The 23,569-nt window shown below is 42.1% G+C and overlaps 1 protein-coding gene across 4 annotated transcripts in view; it reads right to left on the bottom strand.

Moving 5' to 3' along the window:
• The window catches only part of PPFIA3 (PTPRF interacting protein alpha 3), a 624,634-nt gene that overhangs the window by 414,742 nt on the left and 186,323 nt on the right, over positions 1 to 23,569 (bottom strand). For all 4 annotated transcript variants that reach the window (XM_040327613.1, XM_040327612.1, XM_040327615.1 and 1 more), the window contains one exon: positions 18,086 to 18,187. In XM_040327613.1, the coding sequence (XP_040183547.1) occupies positions 18,086 to 18,187 (102 nt within the window). The remainder of the gene's footprint in view (positions 1 to 18,085; positions 18,188 to 23,569) is intronic.

The following is a 23,569-nucleotide window of genomic DNA, read 5'->3' as shown; positions in this document are numbered from 1 at the left end:
CGTCACTTACTACTGACCTTTGAAATCCACATCACTTTAATAATGACCTCTGAACTCTGTGGCACTAACTAATGACCCCTGAAATCTGTGTCACTTTGCTACTGACCTCTGAACTCTGGGTCACTTACTACTGAGCTTTGTGTCCTTTACGACTGACCCCTGAACCATGCGTCATTTACTACTGACCTCTGAACTCTTCGTTGCTTTACTACTGACCTCTGAATTCTACGTCACATAGTACTAAGCTCAGCTCTGCATCACTTACTACTGACCTTTGATCTCTGCATTACTTAATACTGACCTCAGATCTTTGCCCTCTGCATCACTTACTACTGACCTCTGAACTTTACCACTAACCTTCTGAACTATATCCTCTGTGTAACTTACTTATTCTGCATCACTTTGTTAATGACCTGTGAAATCTGGGTCACTTTGCTACTGATCTCTGGATTTTGGGTCACTTATTACTGACCTCTGGACTTTTATCACTGACCTCCTAAATTATTACTGACCTCTGAGCTGTGCATCATTTTTTACTGACCTCTGCCCTGTGCAACACTTACTATCAGTTCCCAGCACAGTAGTGCCTTCTTAAAAAAAAAAAAAAGAAGAGAACAATAAGAGGAGTATTCATTATTTCATTAGAGTGGGTAGAACAGTGTTAATCATCTCATTACACCCACTAAGCAAAGCACAGCAGAGACTTCTTAGAACAGTGGGTATTTGCATATCCAATTTGATCACGTTCTTGAATCGGCGTATCTCCCTCATTTGCATATGTGCATAGAAAATCAATGGGAGCGGCAAATGCGCCGGCGTAGGAAAGTTACGTCGGTCGGATGAAGCCTATTTTCAGGCGTATCTCAGTTTATGGGCACGGCGCATAGATACGACGGTGCATACTTACACTTACGCGTAAGTGCTTTGTGAATCCGGGCCTATGTCTGCAGATGGGAACAGAAACAAGGAATAAAGCAGGCACAAGGTTTTTCTTGGTGGATAAATGTGTAATTAACAATTTTGTTGCCAGAAGCTTTACATTTAAATTAAAAATATGGGAAATTTTCAAGATGAAATGAACCAATCTTTAAGTCAAATGACACTCAGTAACCTGACTGAAATCTGTCAGTTTATTAAACCATCAGAATAGAGTATGTCAAAATGAAAAACCTGCCACCATTACATGAAGATAGTTAATGATATGCTGGATAAACTGGTAGATAGAGACTGCTACACAATTCACACAGACAACTAAGCAATTCATCTCTGAGTTAGGCAGAGACAAAATACTGAAGCAGTAAACTGACAGTGACAATGATTGCCAAACAGACCAACTGCAGTTGGAGTATTTAAAGTGACAGCACCACATTATGCATGAACATTTCTAAAAAACAACAAAAAGATATTAGAGGAGCAGTTTAACTGCTTGCCGACCAGCCGCCATCATTATACTGTGGCAGGTTGGCATGGCTCCACGAATCGCTGTAGGTGTATGGTGGCCACCTTAAGAGCTTTAGGGGGCGTGCGCACGCCTGCGGCTTGACGCTGGAGCCGATGCACGTGGCTGCAACCCGCGATCGCTCCTCAGACAGCCAGATTGGGGATCTGTCAATGTAGGGCTGTCTTTATTATTGTAAAAGAAAATGCTACCGGCGCAAAAACACACATATATCTCTAATGATTTAGTTTGCTGCAATCAGATGTATGCCACCCTAGGGTGGAATAATTTATATTAAGACCAGTTGTGAATTGCGCTAACTTCAATACCAATTTAAATAATATCTTATCGTGCCAAGAACATATGTGAAGATATATAAATGAGTATACCCTATTTAATGCGAGGGTCCTTACGGATAGTGCTTTCAATACCTACTAAATACTAAATCAATATGATATACCAAACAGGTCAATACATAATTTTTCTGGTTCAGAATTAGGTATTGGGAGCACTATCCATTAGGACCATCAGATTAAATGGGGTATACTCATTTATATATCTTCACATATGTTCCTGTCTTTATTATTGACTGGACCCTGGGCAAAGATTTTCTTGGGCCCACTCTTCCATGTAATTCCACTCTCCACATGCTTTGAAACATACAATAAATAGCAGCTAGACTCAAAATCAGTTTACCGAATCAGATCAGGCAGCAATTGCGATTGGTTGCCAGAGGTTACAGTGTAACATTACTGCTCACTGACTGGCTGCTAGAGGTTACAGCACACATAATGGCTCACTGTTTATTTTCTAGAGGTTACAGCACATGACTTCTGCTTGTTGATTGGTTGCTAGAGATTACTGTACACCAGTACTGCTCACTGATTGGTTGTTAGAGGTTACTCCACATTATTACTGCTCACTGATTGGTTCCTAGAAGTTACTGCATATCCTTACCGCTCAATCATTGGTTTGCAAGAGGTTAGTGCACAGCATTTTTTTTTCGTTTGTTATTTTCGGTTTTTTAATTTTTTCGGAAATTCAGGAAATTCAAAAATTTTCGTTTTTGTTTCGTTTTTTTTCCGTTTTGTTTTTTTGCTTTTTTTCCTAAAAAGCAAAAAACGAATAAAAGAAAAAACGAAATTTCCGAAAAAAACGAATGAAACAAAAATTAAAAAAACAAATTTCCGGAAATTAAAAAGAAAAAACGGAAAATTCGGAAATTAAAAAATTTGGAAGTACAAAAAATGTTTAATTCTAAAATTCGGAATTTCTAAAATTCGAAAATTAAAAAAATCGAAAATTCCACAATTTCGAAAATTCCACAATTTCGAAAATTCCACAATTTCGAAAATTTAGATTTTTTTTATTTTCGAATTTTCAATTTTTTTTAATTTTCAATTTTTTAAAATTTTTGATTTTTCTAATTTTCCATTTTCGAAAATTAATAAATTCGTAAATTCGAAAAATAAAACATTAGAAAATTCGTATATTCGAAATTTCAAAAATTAAAAATTCGAAATTTCAAAAATAAAAAATTCGAAATTTCGAAAATGAAAAATTCGAAAATTAAAAATTCGAAAGTTGAATAATTCGAAAGTTGAAAATTCGAAAATTAACCATTCGAAATTGAAAAATTCGGAATTTGAAAATTCGAAAATGAAAAATTCGAAAAAAAAAAATCGAAAATTCGAATATTCAAAATTCGCAAAAAAAATTAAAATTTGAAATTTCTAAAATTGAAAAATTCGAAAATAAAAATGAAAAATTCGAAATTTCGAAAAAATCGGAATTTCTAGAATTAAAAAAACGAAAATATTTCGTATTTCCGAAAATCCGAATTTCCGAAATTTGGAAATACGAAAATTCGGAAATTAAAAAAACACGGATTGCGAAAATTCGGAAATGAAAAATTCGGAAATTAATAAATTCGGAAATTCGAAATTCCGAAAATACGAAAATTCGAATTTTCGGAAATACGAAAATTCGGAACCTCTAAATTTTCGGAAGTCCGAAAAAAAAATTTGTTAATACGAAAATTCGGGAATAACGAATGTAACGGTCACCACCGTTTACGACCTTCCATCCCAGTCACGACAGCTTATCGACACTCCAACCAACATGTGCACTGCCAAAAAATTCTTTTTTTTCCGTTTGTTATTTTCGGTTTTTTAATTTTTTCGGAAATTCGGGAAATTCAAAAAAAAATCGTTTTTGTTTCATTCGTTTTTTTTAATTTTTTCGGAAATTAAAAAAAAATCGAAAAAAACATTTTTTTCCGTTGTATTTGTTTTTTTGCCGAAAAAGCAAAAAACGAATAAAAGAAAAAACAAAATTTCCGAAAAAAACGAATGAAACAAAAATTAAAAAAACAAATTTCCGGAAATTTAAAAAAAAAAAACGGAAAATTCGGAAATTAAAAAATTTGGAAGTACAAAAAATGTTTAATTCTAAAATTCGGAATTTCGGAATTTCTAAAATTCGAAAATTAAAAAAATAGAAAATTTAGATTTTTTTCTATTTTCGAATTTTCAATTTTTTTTTATTTTAAATTTTTTTAAATTTTTGATTTTTCTAATTTTCCATTTTCGAAAATTCGTAAATTCGAAAAATAAAACATTCGAAAATTCGTATATTCGAAATTTCAAAAATAAAAAAATCGAAATTTCGAAAATTAGAAATTCGAAATTTCGAAAATTAGAAAATGAACCATTCGAAAATTCGAAATTGAAAAATTCGGAATTTGAAAATTCGAAAATGAAAAATTCGAAAAATAAAAAAAATCGAAATTTCGAATTTTTCATTTTTATTTTCGAATTTTTCAATTTTAGAAATTTCAAATTTTTCATATTTTTTTTCGAATTTTGAATATTCGAATTCAAAATTCGAAAAAAAAAATGAAAAATTTGAAATTTCTAAAATTGAAAAATTCGAAAATAAAAAAGAAAAATTCGAAATTTTGAAAATTCGGAATTTCTAGAATTAAAAACACGAAAAATGTTCGTATTTCCGAAAATCCGAATTTCCGAAATTTGGAAATACGAAAATTCGGAAATGAAAAAAACAGAAATGCGAAAATTCGGAAAGTAAAAATTCGGAAGTCCGAAAATTCGGAAAAAAAAATTTGTTAATACGAAAATAACGAATGTAACGGTCACCACCGTTTACGACCTTCCATCCCAGTCACGACAGCTTATCGACACTCCAACCAACAGGACCCGATCCATAAGAATTCCCCCCAGACACGAGACACACAGCTCTGTGCTTCTGGTTTCAAATGTAATGATACTTTAATGGTTTCTTCTCAGCTTTTTATACAGTACCAGGCATTAAAGCAACAATGAGATCTCCACCCCCCTAATCACACACTAAGGCTAATTACTAAACATTCTTTAATTAACAGCATAACAACAAAACACCTTCACACACTGAGTTCCCTAGCAGACGTTTCGTCTCCGCATACAGCTTGACACCTATTCACACCTCTGAGCATCAACAGGCTGTAGACAGTGTTATCACACATAAACAGTATTTAGCATGCATAATTAGAGTTAGAGTTCTGGGAGCAGACCTGGGTTAACACCTTTACACAAGGACAATGGAATGTCTTCCAAGCCCTGACTCAATTAGCATGTCACTAGTCAGGGCTAAGCATGGCAATGAGTCATAGAATATTCTATGCAAGGCATTAAGGAATATACTGTAAATCACTGTCCGCGCCAAAACAATCCAACATGTGTACCCCATCTCCTGGCTCAATCTGTGCCCAAAAGTGACTCCTGTTACAACGAATTTCCGAATTTTCGTTAAAAAACAAATTAGAAACGAAACAAATTGCACATGTCCACTGCTCATTGATTGGTTGCTACGTGTTACAGCACATCATCTCCTCAGGTCCTGCACACCATGGACTGGGGAGGTGAGGGGGACCCATCAATAGACAGAATACTCCTAGGAATCCTAGGATCAATGGCAATGTTGGGGGGAGGGAGGGTGTGATTAGTAGCAATGCTGGGGGGTTTATGGGATCAGCGGCAGTGGTGGGGGGATGGGATTAGTTAGGAGGCAGTACACTGTGGAAAATTCTGAATCACATAGAGCAAAGCTGGAAATCTTTGGCAAGTATATAGTGGGGGATTCTACCAATGTAATGGGGAATTTACGCTGACAACCAATGTGAGGGGGAATTTTTACTGACCGCCATGTAATGGGGGATTTATGCCACCCACCAATAGAAAAGATGGATTTCTACACTGACACCAATGTAATAAGAGCATTTACACCAACCACCAGTTTAAGGGGGAATATACACTGCTCAAAAAAATTTAAGGAACACTTTTGAATCAGAACTCCTGGGATATTGATCTGGTCATTTAAGTAGCAGAGGGGGAGGGCTGTATACAGAGGGGGTTGTTAATTTCAATTAACAGCAAAGCAGCTGAAACTGATTAACAACAGGTGTGATGTAGATGGGCAACAATGAGACAACCTCCAAAACAGGAATGTTTTTTCAGGTCTAGGTGTCTGACATTTTTTCCCTACTCATCTTTTCTGACTGTTTTTCACTAGTTTTGAATTTGGCTAGGGTCAGTGTCACTACTGGTAGCACGAGGTAATACTTGGACCCTATAAAGGGTCCAACTCCTCCAGGATGGCACATCAAGACATTTCATTGCTAGAAAGAGCATGGAGGAGATTCCAGGAGACAGGCAGTTACTCTAGGAGAGCTGGACAGAGCTGTAGAGGGTCCTTAACCCATCAGCAGGACTGGTATCTGCTCCTTTGTACAAGGAGGAACAGGATGAGCACTGCCAGAGCCCTACAAAATGACCTCCAGCAGGCCACTGGTGTGAATGTCTCTGACCAATCAGAAACAGACTTCATGGGGGTGGCCTGAGGGCCCAACGTCCTCCAGTGTGCTCTGTGCTCACTGCCGGACACTGTGGAGCTTAATTGGCATTTTCCATTGAACACCAGAATTGGCAAGTCCGCCACTGGTGCCCAATGCTTTTCACAGATGAGAGCAGGTTCACTCTGAGCATATGTGACAGACCTAAAAGGGTCTGGAGAAGCCACGGAGACTTTATGCTGCCTGTAACATCGTTCAGCATGACCAGTTTGGTGGTGGGTCAGTGACGGTCTGGGAAGGAATATTCATGGAGGGGCGCACAGACCTCTACAGGCTACACAATGGCACCCTGACTGCCATTAGGTATCGGGATGAAATCCTTGGACCCATTGTCAGACCCTACGCTGATGCAGTGGGTCCTGGGTTCCTCCTGGTGCACGACAATGCCCGGCCTCATGTGGCGAGAGCATGCAGCCAGTTCCTGGAGGATGAAGAAATGTATTCCATTGAATGGCCTTCACGCTCACCTGACCTAAATCCAAAAGAACACCTCTGGGATGTTTGACACCTGACCCAAACATAATGATGTTTGGGTCCATCCGGTGCCGCCTGGTTGCACCTCAGTCTGTTCAGGAGCTCAGTGATGCTCTGGTCCAGATCTGGGAGGAAATACCCCAGGACATCATCCATCGTCTCATTAGGAGCATGCCCTCATGTCGTCAGGCATGCATACAAGCCCTTGGGGACCATACAATCTACTGAGGACCATTTTGAGTTGTTGCAATGAAATTTCAGCAAAATGGACTAGCTTGCTGCATAATTTTTTCACTTTGATTTTCAGGGTGTCTTTGAATTCAACCCCCTGTAGGTGGATAATTTTCATTTCTATCAAATTATGTGCCATCCTTTTATTCCTAACACATTACCCAGTCCATATCAGTATAGATATCCAACATGAGATTTTTGCCTGTTGAGATCTGATATGTTTTCAAAGTGTTCCTTTAATTTTTTTGAGCAGTGTACAATGACCTCCATGTAAAGGGGAATTTACACTGATAACCATTGTCGAGGAGATATGTACTGGCCACCAATGTAAGGTGACACTTTTACCACCAGTGTAAGGGAAATTCTGCACTTACCTCCAATGTAAAGGGTGATGTACACTGACAACCAATGTAATGTAGGGTTTTACATCAACAGGCAATAAAGGGGGATTTCTAAACTGGCCACCAATTTAAGGGGGATTTACAATCGCCAAAAATTTAAATGATCCCCTCCCTTCGGAGACTGGGCCACAGGGCAGTATTCCAACATGACGACCCCAAACACACCTCCAAGATGACCACTGCCTTGCTGAAGAAGCTGAGGGTAAAGGTGATGGACTGGAAAAGCATGTCTCCAGACCTAAACCCTATTGAGCTTCTGTGGGTCATCCTCAAACGGTAGGTGGAGGAGCACAAGATCATTAACATCCACCAGCTCTGTGATGTCCTCATAGAGGAGTGGAAGAGGACTCCAGTGGAAGCTATGGTGAACTCCATGCTTAAGAGGGATAAGGCAGGGAGCTGCGGTGGCTCAACGCGATTGGCACTGCGCTGACAAGCCATTCACCTCTGCAGCTAGAGGTTCGGATCCCGGTCTCGGCTTCATGTGAATTGAGTTTGGTGGTCTCAGCCCGGCTCCCGGTGGGTGTGCTATGCGGGGTAAGCCTGTGCTTAGTACGCCCACCCCCCTCCCACAAAAACCACCACACCTACACACGCACTCTAAATTGGGTTAACACACGCACATTGACCACGCGGTCCCTAAAGAGAGGCGAAGGACTAATGGGGCTGGTTGAGCGGGCTAATCCTCTCACTCCCTTATAGGGAGTCCCTCTGCCCCGTTGGGCTTCAAAGCGGAGCAGGTAGGACGGGCTATGTGGGAGGACCCCCTCACACACCCGCCATTGCCACCCGGGGCATGGAGAAAGGTGGCAGATTGCCTCTGGGGGAGGCCTGCCTACTCCCAACTCCTGCAGTCCAGCTCCTCTCTCGAGTACACGCACAAAATACACTTTAAAAAAAAAAAAAAAAAAAAGAGGGATAAGGCAGTGCTGGAAAATAATGGTTGCCACACAACATATTGATACCTTTGTCCCAATTTAGACATTTTCACTTAGGGGTGTACTCACTTTTGTTGCCAGTGGTGTTGACATTAATGGCTTGTGTGTTGTGTTATTTTGAGGAGACAGCAAATTTACACTGTTCTAAAAGCTGTACACTCACTACATTGTAGCAAAGTGTAATTTTCTTCAGTGTTGTCACATGAAAAGATATAATAAAATGTTTACAAAAATGTGAGGGGTGTACTCACTTTCGTGAGATAGTGTGTGTATATATATATATATATATATATATATATATATATATATATATATATATATATATATATATATATATATATATATATATATATATATATATATATATATATATATACACATACATACATATACATACACACACACACACATACATACATTATATATAGAGAGAGATTTGTTCTCTGTTCTCCTGCTGACTCTCCGCAGTGGAGAGAGATTACAATGCAGGTGACCAAAAAATGACTCGCCATTGAAGCAGTGTTAGAAGAATGGAGATACCTACTCGAAGGTGCAGCACACCCCTTACTGATCTACACAGATCACAAAAACGTAGAATATTTACGATCTGCCCGACGGCTGAGGCCAAGATTTACCTTCCATATCAAATACAGACCCGGATCCAAGAACATTAGGCCAGATGCACTATCAAGGATGTAGGACAACCCAATGGAACTGGTTGTACCAGATACCATCTTACCCGCAGGTAACTTTCTGCTTTTACAATCTGATCTGCTGTCACAGATTTAACAGGCCTCCACTGATATCAGTAGTCTCCCGGGGTGACCTTGGCAGCCAGAGGTGGGTTACGATGACAGGAGAGTCAGATTTTTGTACCAGACCCAGTCCGGGTTGCTGTCTGATCTGCAGTCTTCCCGCTGTACAGGCAGTCCTTAAGTTACGAACGGGTTAGGGACTGTAGGTTTGTTCTTAAGTTAAATATGTTCGTAAGTCGGAACAGCATGCGCAGAGCGGCAGATACGTAGTTTTCCGAAGTTCTGTAAAATGTGCCAGGGCATGCGCAGAACGGCAGATATGTCGTTTTCCAATGTTTCGTCGAATAGATCCCATCAAATCTGCCCGCCATCGAAAAGGTTCAGTCGAATGTGCCGCTGTCAAAAATGGCCACACAGCCTCCCGTTCGCAAGTCGGATGATCGTAACTCGGGGACTCCCTGTATCTTGTTTCCAGTACCTGCCCTTAATCTGATTGTACCCAGTTTTCCCGACTCCTCTGATTCTCTCCATTCCTGACCTTGGCTTGCTTGACCTCTCTTCAGTCTTACTCTCTGGATTCTCTGCTGCCAAACCTCTGCATGAACTTGACCATTCTTCTTGATATCTCTGATGTACCTGATTCCTCCATATCTGACCTGGCTTGTCTGACTCTGCACCAGTCTCCTTCCTTTGCTACAGCCTCCATGTACCTGCATCCGCACCAGCAACCTACCTGCAGCACACCTGCATCCACAGCCACCAACCACAGCTCCACTACCGCTGCTACTGGTGTCCCCCTGCTATGGAAAACACCACAGGCATTCCTACCTTACCGCGCTCTCTCAGCTGCTGTTGCAAACTCAGTGGTCCCTGAACTGGGGCTGTACGAGAGGCCTTCCTCTGCTCGTCAGGCTCTACCAGAAAGACAATATTGTACTGTCTTGTTAATATTCCTATCGCACACGTTCCTAGCAAGTATGGCTCTTAAAATGATGGGTGCTGTTGCGATTACCAGTTGGGTCCTAAAAACATCAAACAAGTGTACATATTCGCCAGCACACCATGGATCAACAACTTCCGTCCAGAGGTTTCTTTTATTGAGAGAGATCACATCACAGAGATAAGTGCAAAGTTTCAGAGACGCGCAAGGCCCCTTCGTCAGGCGTGTGATGCCTGACGAAACCCGCTGACAGCTAATGAGTCATCGGTTGTTAAGGACACAGCGGGCAGCTTCCCTGCCTGCTCCTTAACAACCAGCTATTTTTCGCATAGAATTCAAATTGAGCAATAATTTTTCGATCCAATCCAAATTCGAATTGTTCCCAAAATGTGCAATTCTTTAAAAAAAACAAATAAACAAAACTAAACCAATTTAAATGCATGGAACGGATGTATCCAAATCTCAGAATAACCAAAAATTTGTGGAAAGAAATACCTCCAGAAATTGGGATTTTGTGGGCAATGAAAAAAGTCAAAAAATATATAAAAATATAAATTTAATGGAATAATTATACAAAGAAAAATCAAATGAACAGTATATGCATACAGATATACACCATGTGGTGTATATCTGTATGCATATCCTGTTCATTTGATTTTTCTTTGTATAATTATTCCATTAAATTGATATTTTTATATATTTTTTTACTTTTTTCATTGCCCACAAAATCCTAATTTCTGGAGGGATTTCTTTCTTCAATATACCGGGGATGGTGGCAATGCACACACCAGACTGTTGGGAGTATACTTTTTCCAACCAAAAATTTGTCTAGCAAATATATGGGCACGTGTTTCCGTTTGTTACTGAGCAGTTGTTCCTACAGGATGAGAGGCCCAAGTTATATAGCAAAGCTGTTTGGAAGAAGCTTAATATTCCCGAGCACCAGAGGACTTTTAGGCAACACAATTAATATATTGAGACAAAGTTCCACCACTTGTACAAGTTTTACAAAATGGCAAGGCACATTTACATGGACCTATTAGATTGTCAAGCCTGATGGATAACCTGTGTCTTTGCTGGATCCTGGCTTTTATGTTTAGGAGCTGCAAGGTTATGATGTTGCTACTGCCAAGTTTACTGTTGCACTATTGTCCTGTTCAACTGCCAAAGTTATTGTTACCCTGTTCTGCCGAATGTTTTGATGCCCTGTCAATGTAAAATGTTGGGGTGTGTTATGCAGCCGGGATAGTGCCCTTTGGGGGGGTGGTGTGTAGGCAGGTAGTGGTCAATGGTGCTCCAGCCAGAAAGGTTGGAGTTAATTGTGTCTCCCATGTTTTTCTTGGTAGGTTTTCCTGGGTCTGACCAGGGAGTTCTCTCCTGTTGCAGCTCTGCCTGTTCAGTTCTGACCCGTCCTTTCTGGTTGGACCCATTCACTGCTGTTGCTGGAGCCTGGATTCCCACTGCAATGCCTAGATCAGAGTTCCCTCTGCCTAGGAAGATTGATATGCTGGAGCAGCCACAAGCCTGGGCTAGGGACTTGGGATGTTAGCGAAATGACTGCACTTTATTTCAGACTATTGTCTGTATATTTCATCATGTTAATTTAGTCAATTAAAGTAATTGAAAGTTTGCCTTTTCCTGGTCTGAAGTTACACAAGGGGTGTAATGCAAGTATACAGCTCGAATCACTAAACACATTGGGGTATGAACATCATAGTACAGGTGTTCATACAGTTACGGCCGAAATACTAATCGATTAATCAACAACTAATCGATCATGAAATTAATCGATTACAATTTTCATAATCAATTAATCAGCCAGTATTATAATGGGTTTTAAAAAAAAAAAAAACGAAAATTAGCCCTTTATAGTACAAAAAGGGCAAATAATCACTACTGTTAATATTATATTAATACGAAAAATCATTGTACATTCGCTCAATGAAAGAATGTTGTTTGAAATTTTCACTTGCTTTTAACATTCAGTTTTAAAATGAATGTAATTTCTGAACGAAAAACCACATAAATGGTCTGAAAATTCCTTTTAATCAAGAAGTTTTCCGATTCTAAACTTTACCGTCACTGTGGTTGAAAACGAACATCGATTTGACCCCACTGACAATTAGAAAATCGAACGAACATTCTTAAAATTATCATTTTTTTTTTTTTTTAGGAAGATGTTGCTGTATGGCCAGCATATAATATGCAATTTTTTTTCTTTAAAATATTTTTTTTTATCCAAGTCTGATGATATTTACCAGATTAACCCTCTTATGCCTTGTACACACGGTCAAACTTTTGACCGTGCAAAAGTCGGCCGTGAGTCCGTCGGAAGTCCGACGGAAAGAAAGAGAACAGATTCTCTTTCGAAGGTCCGTCGGACTTCCGAAAAAAAGTCAGATGGAGGCTACACACTGCCGGACTTTCTTAGAAAAAAAGCCCGTCTGACTTTTTTTCTCTGAAAATCCGGCTGTGTGTGTACGAGGCATAATAGTATATACAGTATATCTAATCTGTCAGTTATTCTCAGAGTGGATTAGAGATTTTGCTCCCTAATCATATAGTTGGTTATTTATATTTTTTTTTTTTTTATTCAAGGCAGGTAAAACTGGTCCACATGGACCCTGACAGCATAATACAATAAGGGATAAAGCATACATGAACTTATATCAATTTCCATTAAATATCTCAAGTGAAAAGGAAAGAGACAAACAAAAAAAAATATGTAAAGTTGCCTATGGTCCCCAACCGGCCCTGACGGGGTGTTGCTGGGGGTTCACTATCCCTTTTCTCAGTATAGCTTCATAGGCATCTCTGTTCGGTTTCCCTTTATGTCCAGGGCCAATAAGGCCAGTTCACCCCACAGTTTTTCAAAGAAAGAGTTTAGAAAAAGAGGCAAAGAAGAAAAAGACAAATTGGGGAAAAAGCAGCCAAAAGGAGAAGGAGTGCATTTTTAATGCCTCCCCAATTCAAGGTAGAAAAAGGAATGAACAATACATACCGGGGAGAGACAGAGAGAAGAGGAGAGAAAAAAAAAAAAAAGGGAAAGTGGAAAGCGGTGCGAGCATGGACCAAATAAGGCACTGCAATGATGCCTCACTACGGTATATATTTTTATATCTTATTCGCCTAATGGCCAATTAATCTCTTAAGGGTCATCCCGGGCAGTATTTAGTGACACACCCCTTAGGACCATTCCTTCATCCGAGTATTTAAAGATATTCCATTTTCTCCACGTCTCTGTATATATCTCATGTTTTTGCTGGCTAGTGGAAGTCAAATCTTCCATACGACAAATGTCGTCTACCTTCCTAAGCCACTAGGCAATGGTTGGTTAATGTTGGAATTTCCAACACAATGGTATACAGGCCTTAGCTGCGTCCAATAAATGGCGTACCACTGATTTCATATAGGCCCGTACTGAGGCACCTGTTGCATGGAGCAAGAAAAACGCTGGGTCATCCTCTAATGGGTAGTCCGAAAACATCTGGGTTATACGTCTGACTTATTGCCAATAACTCCGTAGTTTGTCGCAGGACCAGAACACATGTATGAGAGTTCCTCTCTCAACTTCACACCGCCAGCATAATTCCGATGATGTGCGGAAAAGTTTGTGTAAAAGTGCTGGCGTCCTGTACCACCGGGTCAGTATTTTATAATTAGTCTCCTGCGTGCGCATACTCACGGACGATTTATGAGTAAAAAAAAGTATATGTTGTCTCATACTGCTGGTAAAACAGCAGTTGAAATCTCTCTCCCATTTACTGAGAAAAGGGGTCTGTCCGTTCGCCAGGGGATTGTTCAAGATGTTATAGGTCAGTGATAGAGCGTGAGGGAGGATCCCTGATTCACTACTTAGCGTCTCAAACGTCGTTAGGGGTGGAGGTGGCTCGCCGGGTGGTTGCAGGCTACTCAAAAAATGACTGAGTTGCAGCGCTCTCAGATAGTCTAGGCCATGGGTGCTCAACCTGTGGCTCTCCAGCTGTTGCGGAACTACAATTCCCATGAGGCATTGCAAGCCGCTGACAGGTACAAGCATGTCTCCCAAAGGCTGAGGCATTATGGGAATTGTAGTTTTGCAACAGCTGGAGAGCCACAGGTTGAGCACCCATGGTCTAGGCCAGTGTTTCTCAACTCCAGTCCTCGGGGCGCACCAACAGGTCTTGTTTTCAGGCTTTCCATTATTGTGCACAGGTGATTTTATCAGTTTCACTGCCTTAGTAATTACCACAGCAGTTTGATCTGAGGGAAATCCTGAAAACATGACCTGTTGGTGCGCCCCGAGGACTGGAGTTGAGAAACACTGGTCTAGGCCATAAGGGCCTGATGGGTCCATAAATTCCTTGGGTCCTTTCCATTTGCCCCCACTACAGAAATGTAATGCCTGGTATATCCCAGCCTCTCGTAGTTCTAAAAATGTCTTATCACTGAGACCCGGTGGGAAGCGAGGATGTCCTATCACTGGTCTAAGAAGTGAGCATTGGGTCGAAAGTTGTGCCTCCCTCAGTGACTGTGCGCAGATATTCAAGGTCGTGCCTATCAGGGGGTGACGTCTCGTTTCAGAGGGCAGGTCCGCCAGACACCAGGGAGCCCTCCGTAGAGGAACCATACTCTGGGCCAGTTCTATCTGAGTCCATAATTTAATGTCTACATGGCGACACCAATCCAAAATCTGTTAAGATGAATGGCCCGATAAGGCCGGGTACTAACGAGCAAACATGTACGATGAAAGCGGTCCGTCGGACCGTTTTCACCGTACATGCCTGCCAGAGGGCTTCTGTATGATGGTTGTACTAACCATCGTACAGAAGTCCGCGCGTAAACACTACGCGGGGCGTGTCCGCGTCGTCGCCGCGACGATGACGCGGCGACGTGGGCGGGCCTGCCATTTAAAGGCTTCCACGCATGCGTCAAAGTCATTCGACGCATGCGAGGGACGGCGGGCGCTCGGAAATGTACGGTAGGTCTGTACTGACGACCGTACATGTCCGAGCGGGCAGGATTCCAGCGGACGGTTTTAAAACACGTCCAGGAATATTTGTCTGCTGGGAAAAGGCCCGGCGGGCAAATTTTGCTGGAATTCGGCCCGCTCGCGCCTACACACGACCGAACATGTATGCTGAAACTGGCCCGCGGACCAGTTTCAGCATACATGTTTAGTCGTGTGTACGGGGCCTTATAGGTACGAATTTCCGGTAAAGCTATACCGCTGTGTGTTTTTGGTTTGGAAAGCATATTTCGACTGAGAAGTGGGTGTTTCCCTGCCCAAAGAAAACGAGTGAAGGCTGAGTTTATCTGTTTAAAAAAAGATCCGGGGATACATATTGGAAGGGCCTGCATGAGATATAAAAACTTTGGCAGGATTGACATTTTCAGGATGTTGCCTCGGCATAGCCAAGAATGTAGGCCACTATTCCAACGATCCAGGAGTTTCTGCACCTCCTTCAAAAGCGGAGGAAAATTCTTTGAAAATGTCGAGATAGGGACAACGGGATCAACGTGCCTAGATATTTTAAGGCCGTATCAGTCCACTTCAGGTTAAAGCTAGCCTTAATGCCGCGTACACACCATCGTTTTCTGCGATGGAAAAAAACGTCATTTTCAAAAACGTCAATTTAATTGACCGTGTGTGGGCAAAAACGTCGTTTTATGTCTTCTAAAAAACGACAGAAAAAAATTGAAGCATGCTTCAATTTTATGTGTCGTTTTTGGCCGACGTCGTTTTCTGTGTTCTAAACATTGACCGTGTGTACGTAAAAACGTCGATTTAAGCCCGCGCATGCTCAGAAGCAAGTTAGGAGACGGCAGCGCTCATTCATGTAAAACGACTGTTCAGAATGGAATCAGCACATTCGTTAAGGTGTTTTTCAGCTTATGGACAAGAAAACGAAATTTAAAGCACAGTCACTGAAAATCACGAATCGTATCTCACCAAACTTTTACTAACACGCAGCAACACGATATCAGCAAAAGAGGCCGTCTTCCGCTTGGAAACGACCCTTTATAGTGACGTCGTGCGTGATTGACGGAACTGCGCTGTGCTAGAGCGTTGTGAAAAAGCGATGGTGTGTATGCTACGTCGTTGTTCAAATTGAAGTTTGAAAAATGACGTTTTTTTAAAGCACATAAAGCGTCGCATTTTTCCATCGCAGAAAACGATGGTGTGTACGCGGCATAAGACTCTCCAATTTGACCCTGGAAATCCCCACTCCCAAAGCCTCTGATTTAGTAAAATTTAACTTTAAATTTGAGATTTGGCCATAAACCTCAAACTCTTTCATGAGGGCTTGCAGTGAGCTGGAGGAATTTGTAAGTGTAAACATCAAATCATCGGCATAAGCCAATATCTTATGCTATATTCCCCCAACAGTGACTCTATTATTTATATTTACCACTGCATAGGAATATTTAAGAAAACATTTGTTTTTAAACTTTACATATTAACTAAATTATACACCACGCTTTATTTAAGGTTATTAACCGATTAATCGAAACAATAATTGGCCAACTAATCAATTATGAAAATAATGGTTAATTGCAGCCCTACATATAGTGTAAAGATATAATGGTTATCAAGGGTAACAAAGGTCTCTCTAGATGCCTGTCATAAGCGTGTACATGTGACAGGTGAGAGAGCCTCTTGCAGCAAGGGAGATGTTGACAGCACTCCTTCAGCAGTGTTCTGTCTCCCATAACAATGGAAGCCGATCTGCACTCCTGGGCCTTCATCCTGTTCACAGATACAGAAGAAGAAGAGTTTAGAAACGTGCACGCATGGAGTCCGTGCTAGGTGCACAGCGGAGACCCATACAGTTACTGGGAAAGAGGTAGCAGTAATACGCTGGACAGGTGGAGAGGGAAAGAGCTCTGTGTGTCCCTCCTAAATGCACAAGTGACCGTGGTGATGTGCAGCAACATTAAATAAGTTTAGTTTATTATTTATTATGTGACCCTTGCTTTGTGCCAAACGAGGAGGGAAACATGGAGGACGTGATGACCAATCACACCCCATCTATTCTACATTTTGGTGCCCAACGTGAGGCTACACCTACTGCGACCACCTTTAAAGGGAACATGGCAAAAGTTAGCTAGTTAGAACTTGTCCAGGCTTGCCCAGCCATACTACACGTAGACTGCAAATGTGTGCTTCCTGATTGGCTCCTGTCTGAGGCTCCATCTCTTGATTGGCATACATCCTGATAAGGGGGGGGGGGGTATATAGGAACCAGAATGACACTCACAAGCTCCACGTGCATTGCTACCAGCCACAAATTCCTGTTTTGTGTTTTTATTTTTTGCTGATGTGATCTGTCTTTCTGTTTTATAGGTTGACTATGTTTTTTTTGCATGGTCCCATTGTATGCAGAAACAAAGTCACCCCCTCTTGCTCGCTCCCGAGATGGACAAGGGACTATAGAGTATGGGATTTGAAGTGTGTATAGAGCAGTGCACATGACCCCAACTAATGTGTACTGCTTGCTCCAAACAAATGTAAGTGAAAGAGAAAAGGAGAGCTTCAGGAATTCACAGAGGATGTGTTATAAGACTTTCACTCATGAGAAATTAAGTGCATAGCACCTCTACACCAGCCTTTGCTTCAACAGCAGAACCTTACAGCACAATGATTTTGGAAAAAAATTAAAATTTTACTGTTTCTGTAAATACATCTTAAAGTGAATTTACTTCTAATAATGAGATTTAAAGCATGTAGCTAAAGCTTTAAAGCAGGGGTCTTCAAACTATGGCACTCCAGTTGTTCAGAAACTACAATTCCCATCATGCCTAGTCATGTCTGTAAATGTCAGTTTTACAAAGCCTCATGGGATGTGTAGTTCCGCAACAGCTGGAGGGCTGTAGGTTGAGGATCCCTGCTTTAAAGCTTGGAGTTACATACTACAGATGGTAATAGGTAATTGCATGGGAGAGAGGACAAAATGTGACCTCTTGGGAGACTGACACCACCAACACCCCTACCTCCACTCTGTATTTCCTCACTTACCCGAGTGTTGTTCCTCTCTGCCTTAAGTTCAGCAATCTCTTCCTCCCGCTCAAGAAGCTGCTCGCGACATAGATTCAACTCTTTAGTGAGTGCCGCAAACTCCTGCAAAATAAAACACACAGCCTAAATATAATAACCCAACAAAGCATAAAACAAAGCAAAGCGATTAATTCTTATACCAGGGCTTACATAGGTATCACTCTCAGGGACACCCATCTCATTCCTTAAACGAAAGACAATGTTCCTTGCTCCACTCTCTTTGCGGACAATAATTGCTATGCTGTTAGTCCCCAAGCTGAAGTTGAAATGCCCACGTTCAGTAAAAAAAAAAAAAAAAAAAAAACATTAAAACGGCATGCATAAGGAGAAACCAATGAAGGGGAACAAAAAGTTTATTTTCTGCTAATGGCAGAAAGGTGAGAAAGGGATGCTAGATTGGCAGCAAGAGTACAGAGTACACTGATTACTTTGTGTAACCCAGGTCTCTGCAAGTCCCACAGAGGAATGAGTTTCAGCTTTGCTCAAACTCCCATGTATACACTGCTTGCTTTGTGTGGCCAGGGATTTTGCAGTGCACTCTATTTAATATTTAGATTTCTATGTCTTTTTAAATTTTTTGTTTACTTCACTGACATTTATTTATTGCAATCATGACTTTTAAGTATATGTCGGTCATATCAACATATCTAGTAGACCCATCATTAAACTTCTCCTTCCCATAAATTAAAATGCCACGTTTTGCTCACAAACCCATCGATCACAAACCTATCTTTTTCTCAAGGAATTACACCCATTTGCAGGTGTGTACACCTTTTTAACACTATCAGCCGGATTCAGGTACAGTTACGACGGCGTTTCATTAGATACGCCGTCGTAACTCCGAATCCGCACGGTCGTAACATTAATCGTATGCTCAAACTGAGATACGCTTAAATGTTGCCAAGATACGACCTCCTACGCCGTCGTATCTTAGCTGCCTATTTATGCTGGCCGCTAGGGGCGTGTATGCCGATTTACGCCTAGAATATGTAAATCAGCGAGATACGCCTATTCACGCACGGCCGCCGCAGTAAAGATACGCCGTTTACGTAAAGCGTTTTCAGGAGTAAAGATAAACGTTAAGTATGGACGTCGGAACCGCTTCTAATTTTTCACGTTTTACGTCGTTTGCGTAATTCGTCCGTGAATGGGGCTGGGCGTAATTTACGTTCACGTCGAAACCAATGAGACTTTGCGGCGTAATTTGGAGCATGCGCACTGGGATACGTCCACGGACGGCACATGCGCCGTTCGTTAGAAACGTCAAATACGTGGGGTCACGAGTATTTAGCATAGAACACGCCCCCAACCAGCCTATTTGGAATTAGGTGGCCTTACGCCGGCCCAGTTACACTACGCCGCCGTAAGTTAGAGCGCAACTTCTTTGTGAATACAGGACCTGCCGCTCTAACTTACGGCGGCGTAGTGTATCTGAGATATACGCTACGCCCGCCTATAGATAGGCACATTTCTCTGAATCTAGCTAAATATATCCACAATCCGGATCTAGCTTTACAACTAGACTTACAAGGATCGAATAAAGCCATATTTCCTCAACATTTTGCATTGGTGAAGTCTTTCAAACGACTTCCATCATTTGAACAATTCACAAGGGGGGCTTGTTGTGGATTTATTAAGAAATAATAAATTTTTAGCTAGATTCAGAGAAATGTGCCTATATATAGGCGGGCGTAGCGTATCTCAGATACACTACGCCACCATAAGTTAGAGCGGCAGGTCCTTTAAGTATGAGGGTAACTTTCACACTCCAAAATTTGTCTTTTGGCATCTTAATTGCAGCAATTTGCGGAATGTGGGCAAGGGGACAATATGGATCCTATAACTCAGTTGGTGTCTTTATCTAACCCTACATTATTGCATCCCATTTGGAGATGGATCTACTGAGTATTCACCCTTCTTCTCCAACGGTGGGTCTTCTTGGGAGAGTTGTATTTTACTGGCCCTCTGGAGTTTACCCACTTGCGGAAAAATCCTAATTATCCTGAGTTATGCAAATTGCAGGGATTTTCCTCATGGAAGCAGAAATTGATTTCTTTCATCAATTATACACTGGTAATACCCTGAAGACCTATGAACATCTGTTTGCAGAGTTTTCATTATCCCATGGACAATGTTATCAATATCTCCAACTCAAGCATGTGCTGAAGACTCAAAAATAAACACTTACTTTAATTGTATTTAATTGTCCATTATCTACCCTATGCACATGTGTATCTTTCTCTATACATATGTGTATATATATATATTTTCTTTAATTGTATCTAGCTGCAAGAGGTTCTGCAAGCTACCACTCACAGGGGCCTGATATCACACATCTATTCTATATTATCTTTTATTCAGGATTCTGCCTCATTAAAATGTAGAGCCCATTGGGTTACTGATTTTGAAGATGGTGATCAGAGGTATATGGCTCTGGAGTCGCTCCCTGTTGTATCCATATCAGCCTCACATAAGCTATCCCAATGAATTCATCATTCATAGAGCTTATCGCATGGCTGCTAGATTATTCCACTGGGGACGTCGACAGTGAGTGAGTTAGTGGGTGGAGGATGAAGTAGAGAGTTAACGGTAGAGAGGAGTTGATGGGGACAGAATGATAAGTTGTTAATGAGAGTAATAAAAATAGGTCTGCTTGACAGTGAGGAGTTGTATTTTTGGAGGGCATATTCATATTGGTTGAAATCTTTCTGAGACTTAGTCTTATGTCACAGATGTAAAAGGTCGTCCCCTTGCCTACATTTTTTGAGACTTCTGGTGTCATCTATTTGCCAAGGTTGTAGAGTTGGGGCCTGATTATAAGTGTAGTGAGAGAGGCCAGTGGATCCAGGGAGGATGGCAGTGAAGTGTTTTAGACAGAAGTGGCTAGATTGGGGCAAGAGCGAAATTTTGTAATCAAGGTGGTCAGTAGCGGAGTAGAGAAGTGAAGGGTTTAGATGACAAGGGTTTCTACGGGTAATTGTTGGGCAGTTGGAAGGAGAGGAAGTCGAAGAGAGTGAGAGAATGAAACTAAGAAACTAACTCACTAGGTAGTGATCAGAGGGACAGCAAGTTTTGTTCGAGAGGTTGCACAGGTGGGAGAAAACAAGGTCAAGGGCCTTTCGTTGGTCGCTAAATAAATTCACCATTTCCTGCACTCTAGTGCAGGAATTGGGACTCTGATCTGGCCTATAAGGGCTCTGATCTGGCCTCTGAGGGTGATGTTGAACATTGGCATTTTGTCTTTCCATCAAGCTTACAAAAGGCATCTTGAATATTTCCCTAGTGAAATCTAATGTCAAGTTAATGACTTGATGGTATATGGTCCTTCTTTGCTTGTCGAGGCTTTCTCCCCCCTGTGCTTCCAAGGATGCCACTCACTTGGCACTATATATCATATGGTGGAAGTCCCAGAATTTACGGGGTTTCTGGAACAAGATTTTTGCCTTATTATGGAAAATTTCAGCGATCTCGGTCTCCCAGCAACCCCTTATTGCTCTGTTGAATGAACCAGTTGAGAACCTACCTTGCTCTAAGCAACAATTGATCTTTTTTATGCTTCTGGAGGCATAGCTTACCAATACCCTTTCCTTCAGCCCATTCAATGTCACTGAAGTCGGATCAAAATTGGATCATGCAAGATGGCATGCGACTTGTGCTCTAAAGATCTTGAGGGGGAACTCCATGCCAAATAAAAAAAAAAAATACGGCATGGGTTCCCCCTCCAAGAGCATACCAGGCCCTTCGGTCTGGTATGGATTTTAAGGGGAAACCCCAACGCCGGAAAAACGCTGTGGGGGTCCCTCCCAAAATCCATACCAGACCCTTATCCAAGCATGTAGCCAAGCCGGTTAGGAAAGGGGGTGGGGACGAGAGAGCGTCCCCCTCCTGAAACGTACCAGGCCGCAGTCCCCTCACCATGGGGGGTGGGAGCTTTGGAGCGGGGGGGCCCCACCCCAAAGCACCAGGTCCCCATGTTGATGAGGACAACAGCCTCTTCCCAACAACCCTGGCCGTTGGTTGTCGGGGTCTGCGGGCGGGGACTTATCAGAATCTGGGAGCCCCTTTAATAAGGGGGCCCCCAGATCCCGACCCCCCACCCAATGTGAAGTGGGAAGAGACCACCGGAGCTGCCTAATAAAATTACTTTAAAAACCTGTGTAGTGGGTCTTATTTTTGACACTTTTTATTCCAGGTGAATGGGTAGGGATATGATGTACCCCATACTCATTCACATAGGTTGGGGGCCGGGATCTGGGGGACTCCTTATTAAAGGGGGGCTCCCAGATTCCGATAAGCCCCCCCGCAGACCCCGACAACCAACGACCAGGGTTTTCAGGAAGAGGCTCTTGTCCTCAACATGGGGACAAGGTGCTTTGGGTTGGGGCCCCCCTGCCCCAAAGCACCAACCCCCCATGTTGAGGGCATGCAGCCTGCTATGGTTCAGGGAGGGGGGCACTCACTCGTCCACACCCCTTTTCCTGACCAGCCGGGCTACGTGCTCGGATAAGGGTCTGGTATGAACTTTGGAGGAATCACCACGCCGTTTTTTCGGCGTATGGGTTTCTCCTTAAAATCCATACTAGCCCGAAGGGCCTGGTATGCTCTTGGAGGGGGAACCCATGCCGTTAAAATTATAGTGTAAGTAACAGTTAAACCGAATGGAACACACTCAGCAGGTAGGGTAGCAATAAACAATGCATATAAACTTTAACCACTTAAGCCCCGGACCATTATGCAGCCAAATGACCGGGCCACTTTTTGCGATTCAGCATTGCGTTGCTTTAACTGACAATTGCGCAGTCGTACGACATGGCTCCCAAACAAAATTGACGTCCTTTTTTCCCCACAAATTATTATTATACAGGATTTATATAGCGCCAACAGTTTGCACAGCGCTTTACAACATCAGGGAAGACAGTACAGTTACAATACAATTCAATACAGGAGGGATCAGAGGGCCCTGCTCATTAGAGCTTACAATCTAGAAATAGAGCTTTATTTTGGTGGTACTTGATCACCTCTGAGATTGGGCACTGACTGGCAACATGGGCACTGACTAATGATGCCCAGCAATGCCATTAGTGCCACCCCTCATTGTCACCCAGTGTCCATCAGTGCCACCTCTTAGTGCCCATCTATGCCCAGTGCCCACCTATCAGTGCCCATCTGTGCCACCCATAAGTGCCCATCAGTTCCACCCATCAGTGCCGCCCATGAGTGCCCATCAGTGCCGCCAAAGAGTGCCCAGTGCGCCTGAGTGCCCATCAGTGCTGCCTATGATTGCCCATCAGTGCCGCCTATGAGTGCACATCAGTGCCCATCAGTGCCTCCTATCGGTGCCCATCAGTGCCACCTCATCGGTGCCCATCAGTGCCACCTCATCGGTGCCCATCAGTGCCACCTCATCGGTGCCTATAATTGAAGAAGAAAAAACTTACTTATTTA

The sequence above is a fragment of the Rana temporaria genome, chromosome 10, assembly GCF_905171775.1.
Source record: "Rana temporaria chromosome 10, aRanTem1.1, whole genome shotgun sequence".
In the NCBI taxonomy this organism is placed as follows: domain Eukaryota; kingdom Metazoa; phylum Chordata; class Amphibia; order Anura; family Ranidae; genus Rana; species Rana temporaria.
This window is presented reverse-complemented; position numbering and strand designations above follow the sequence as displayed.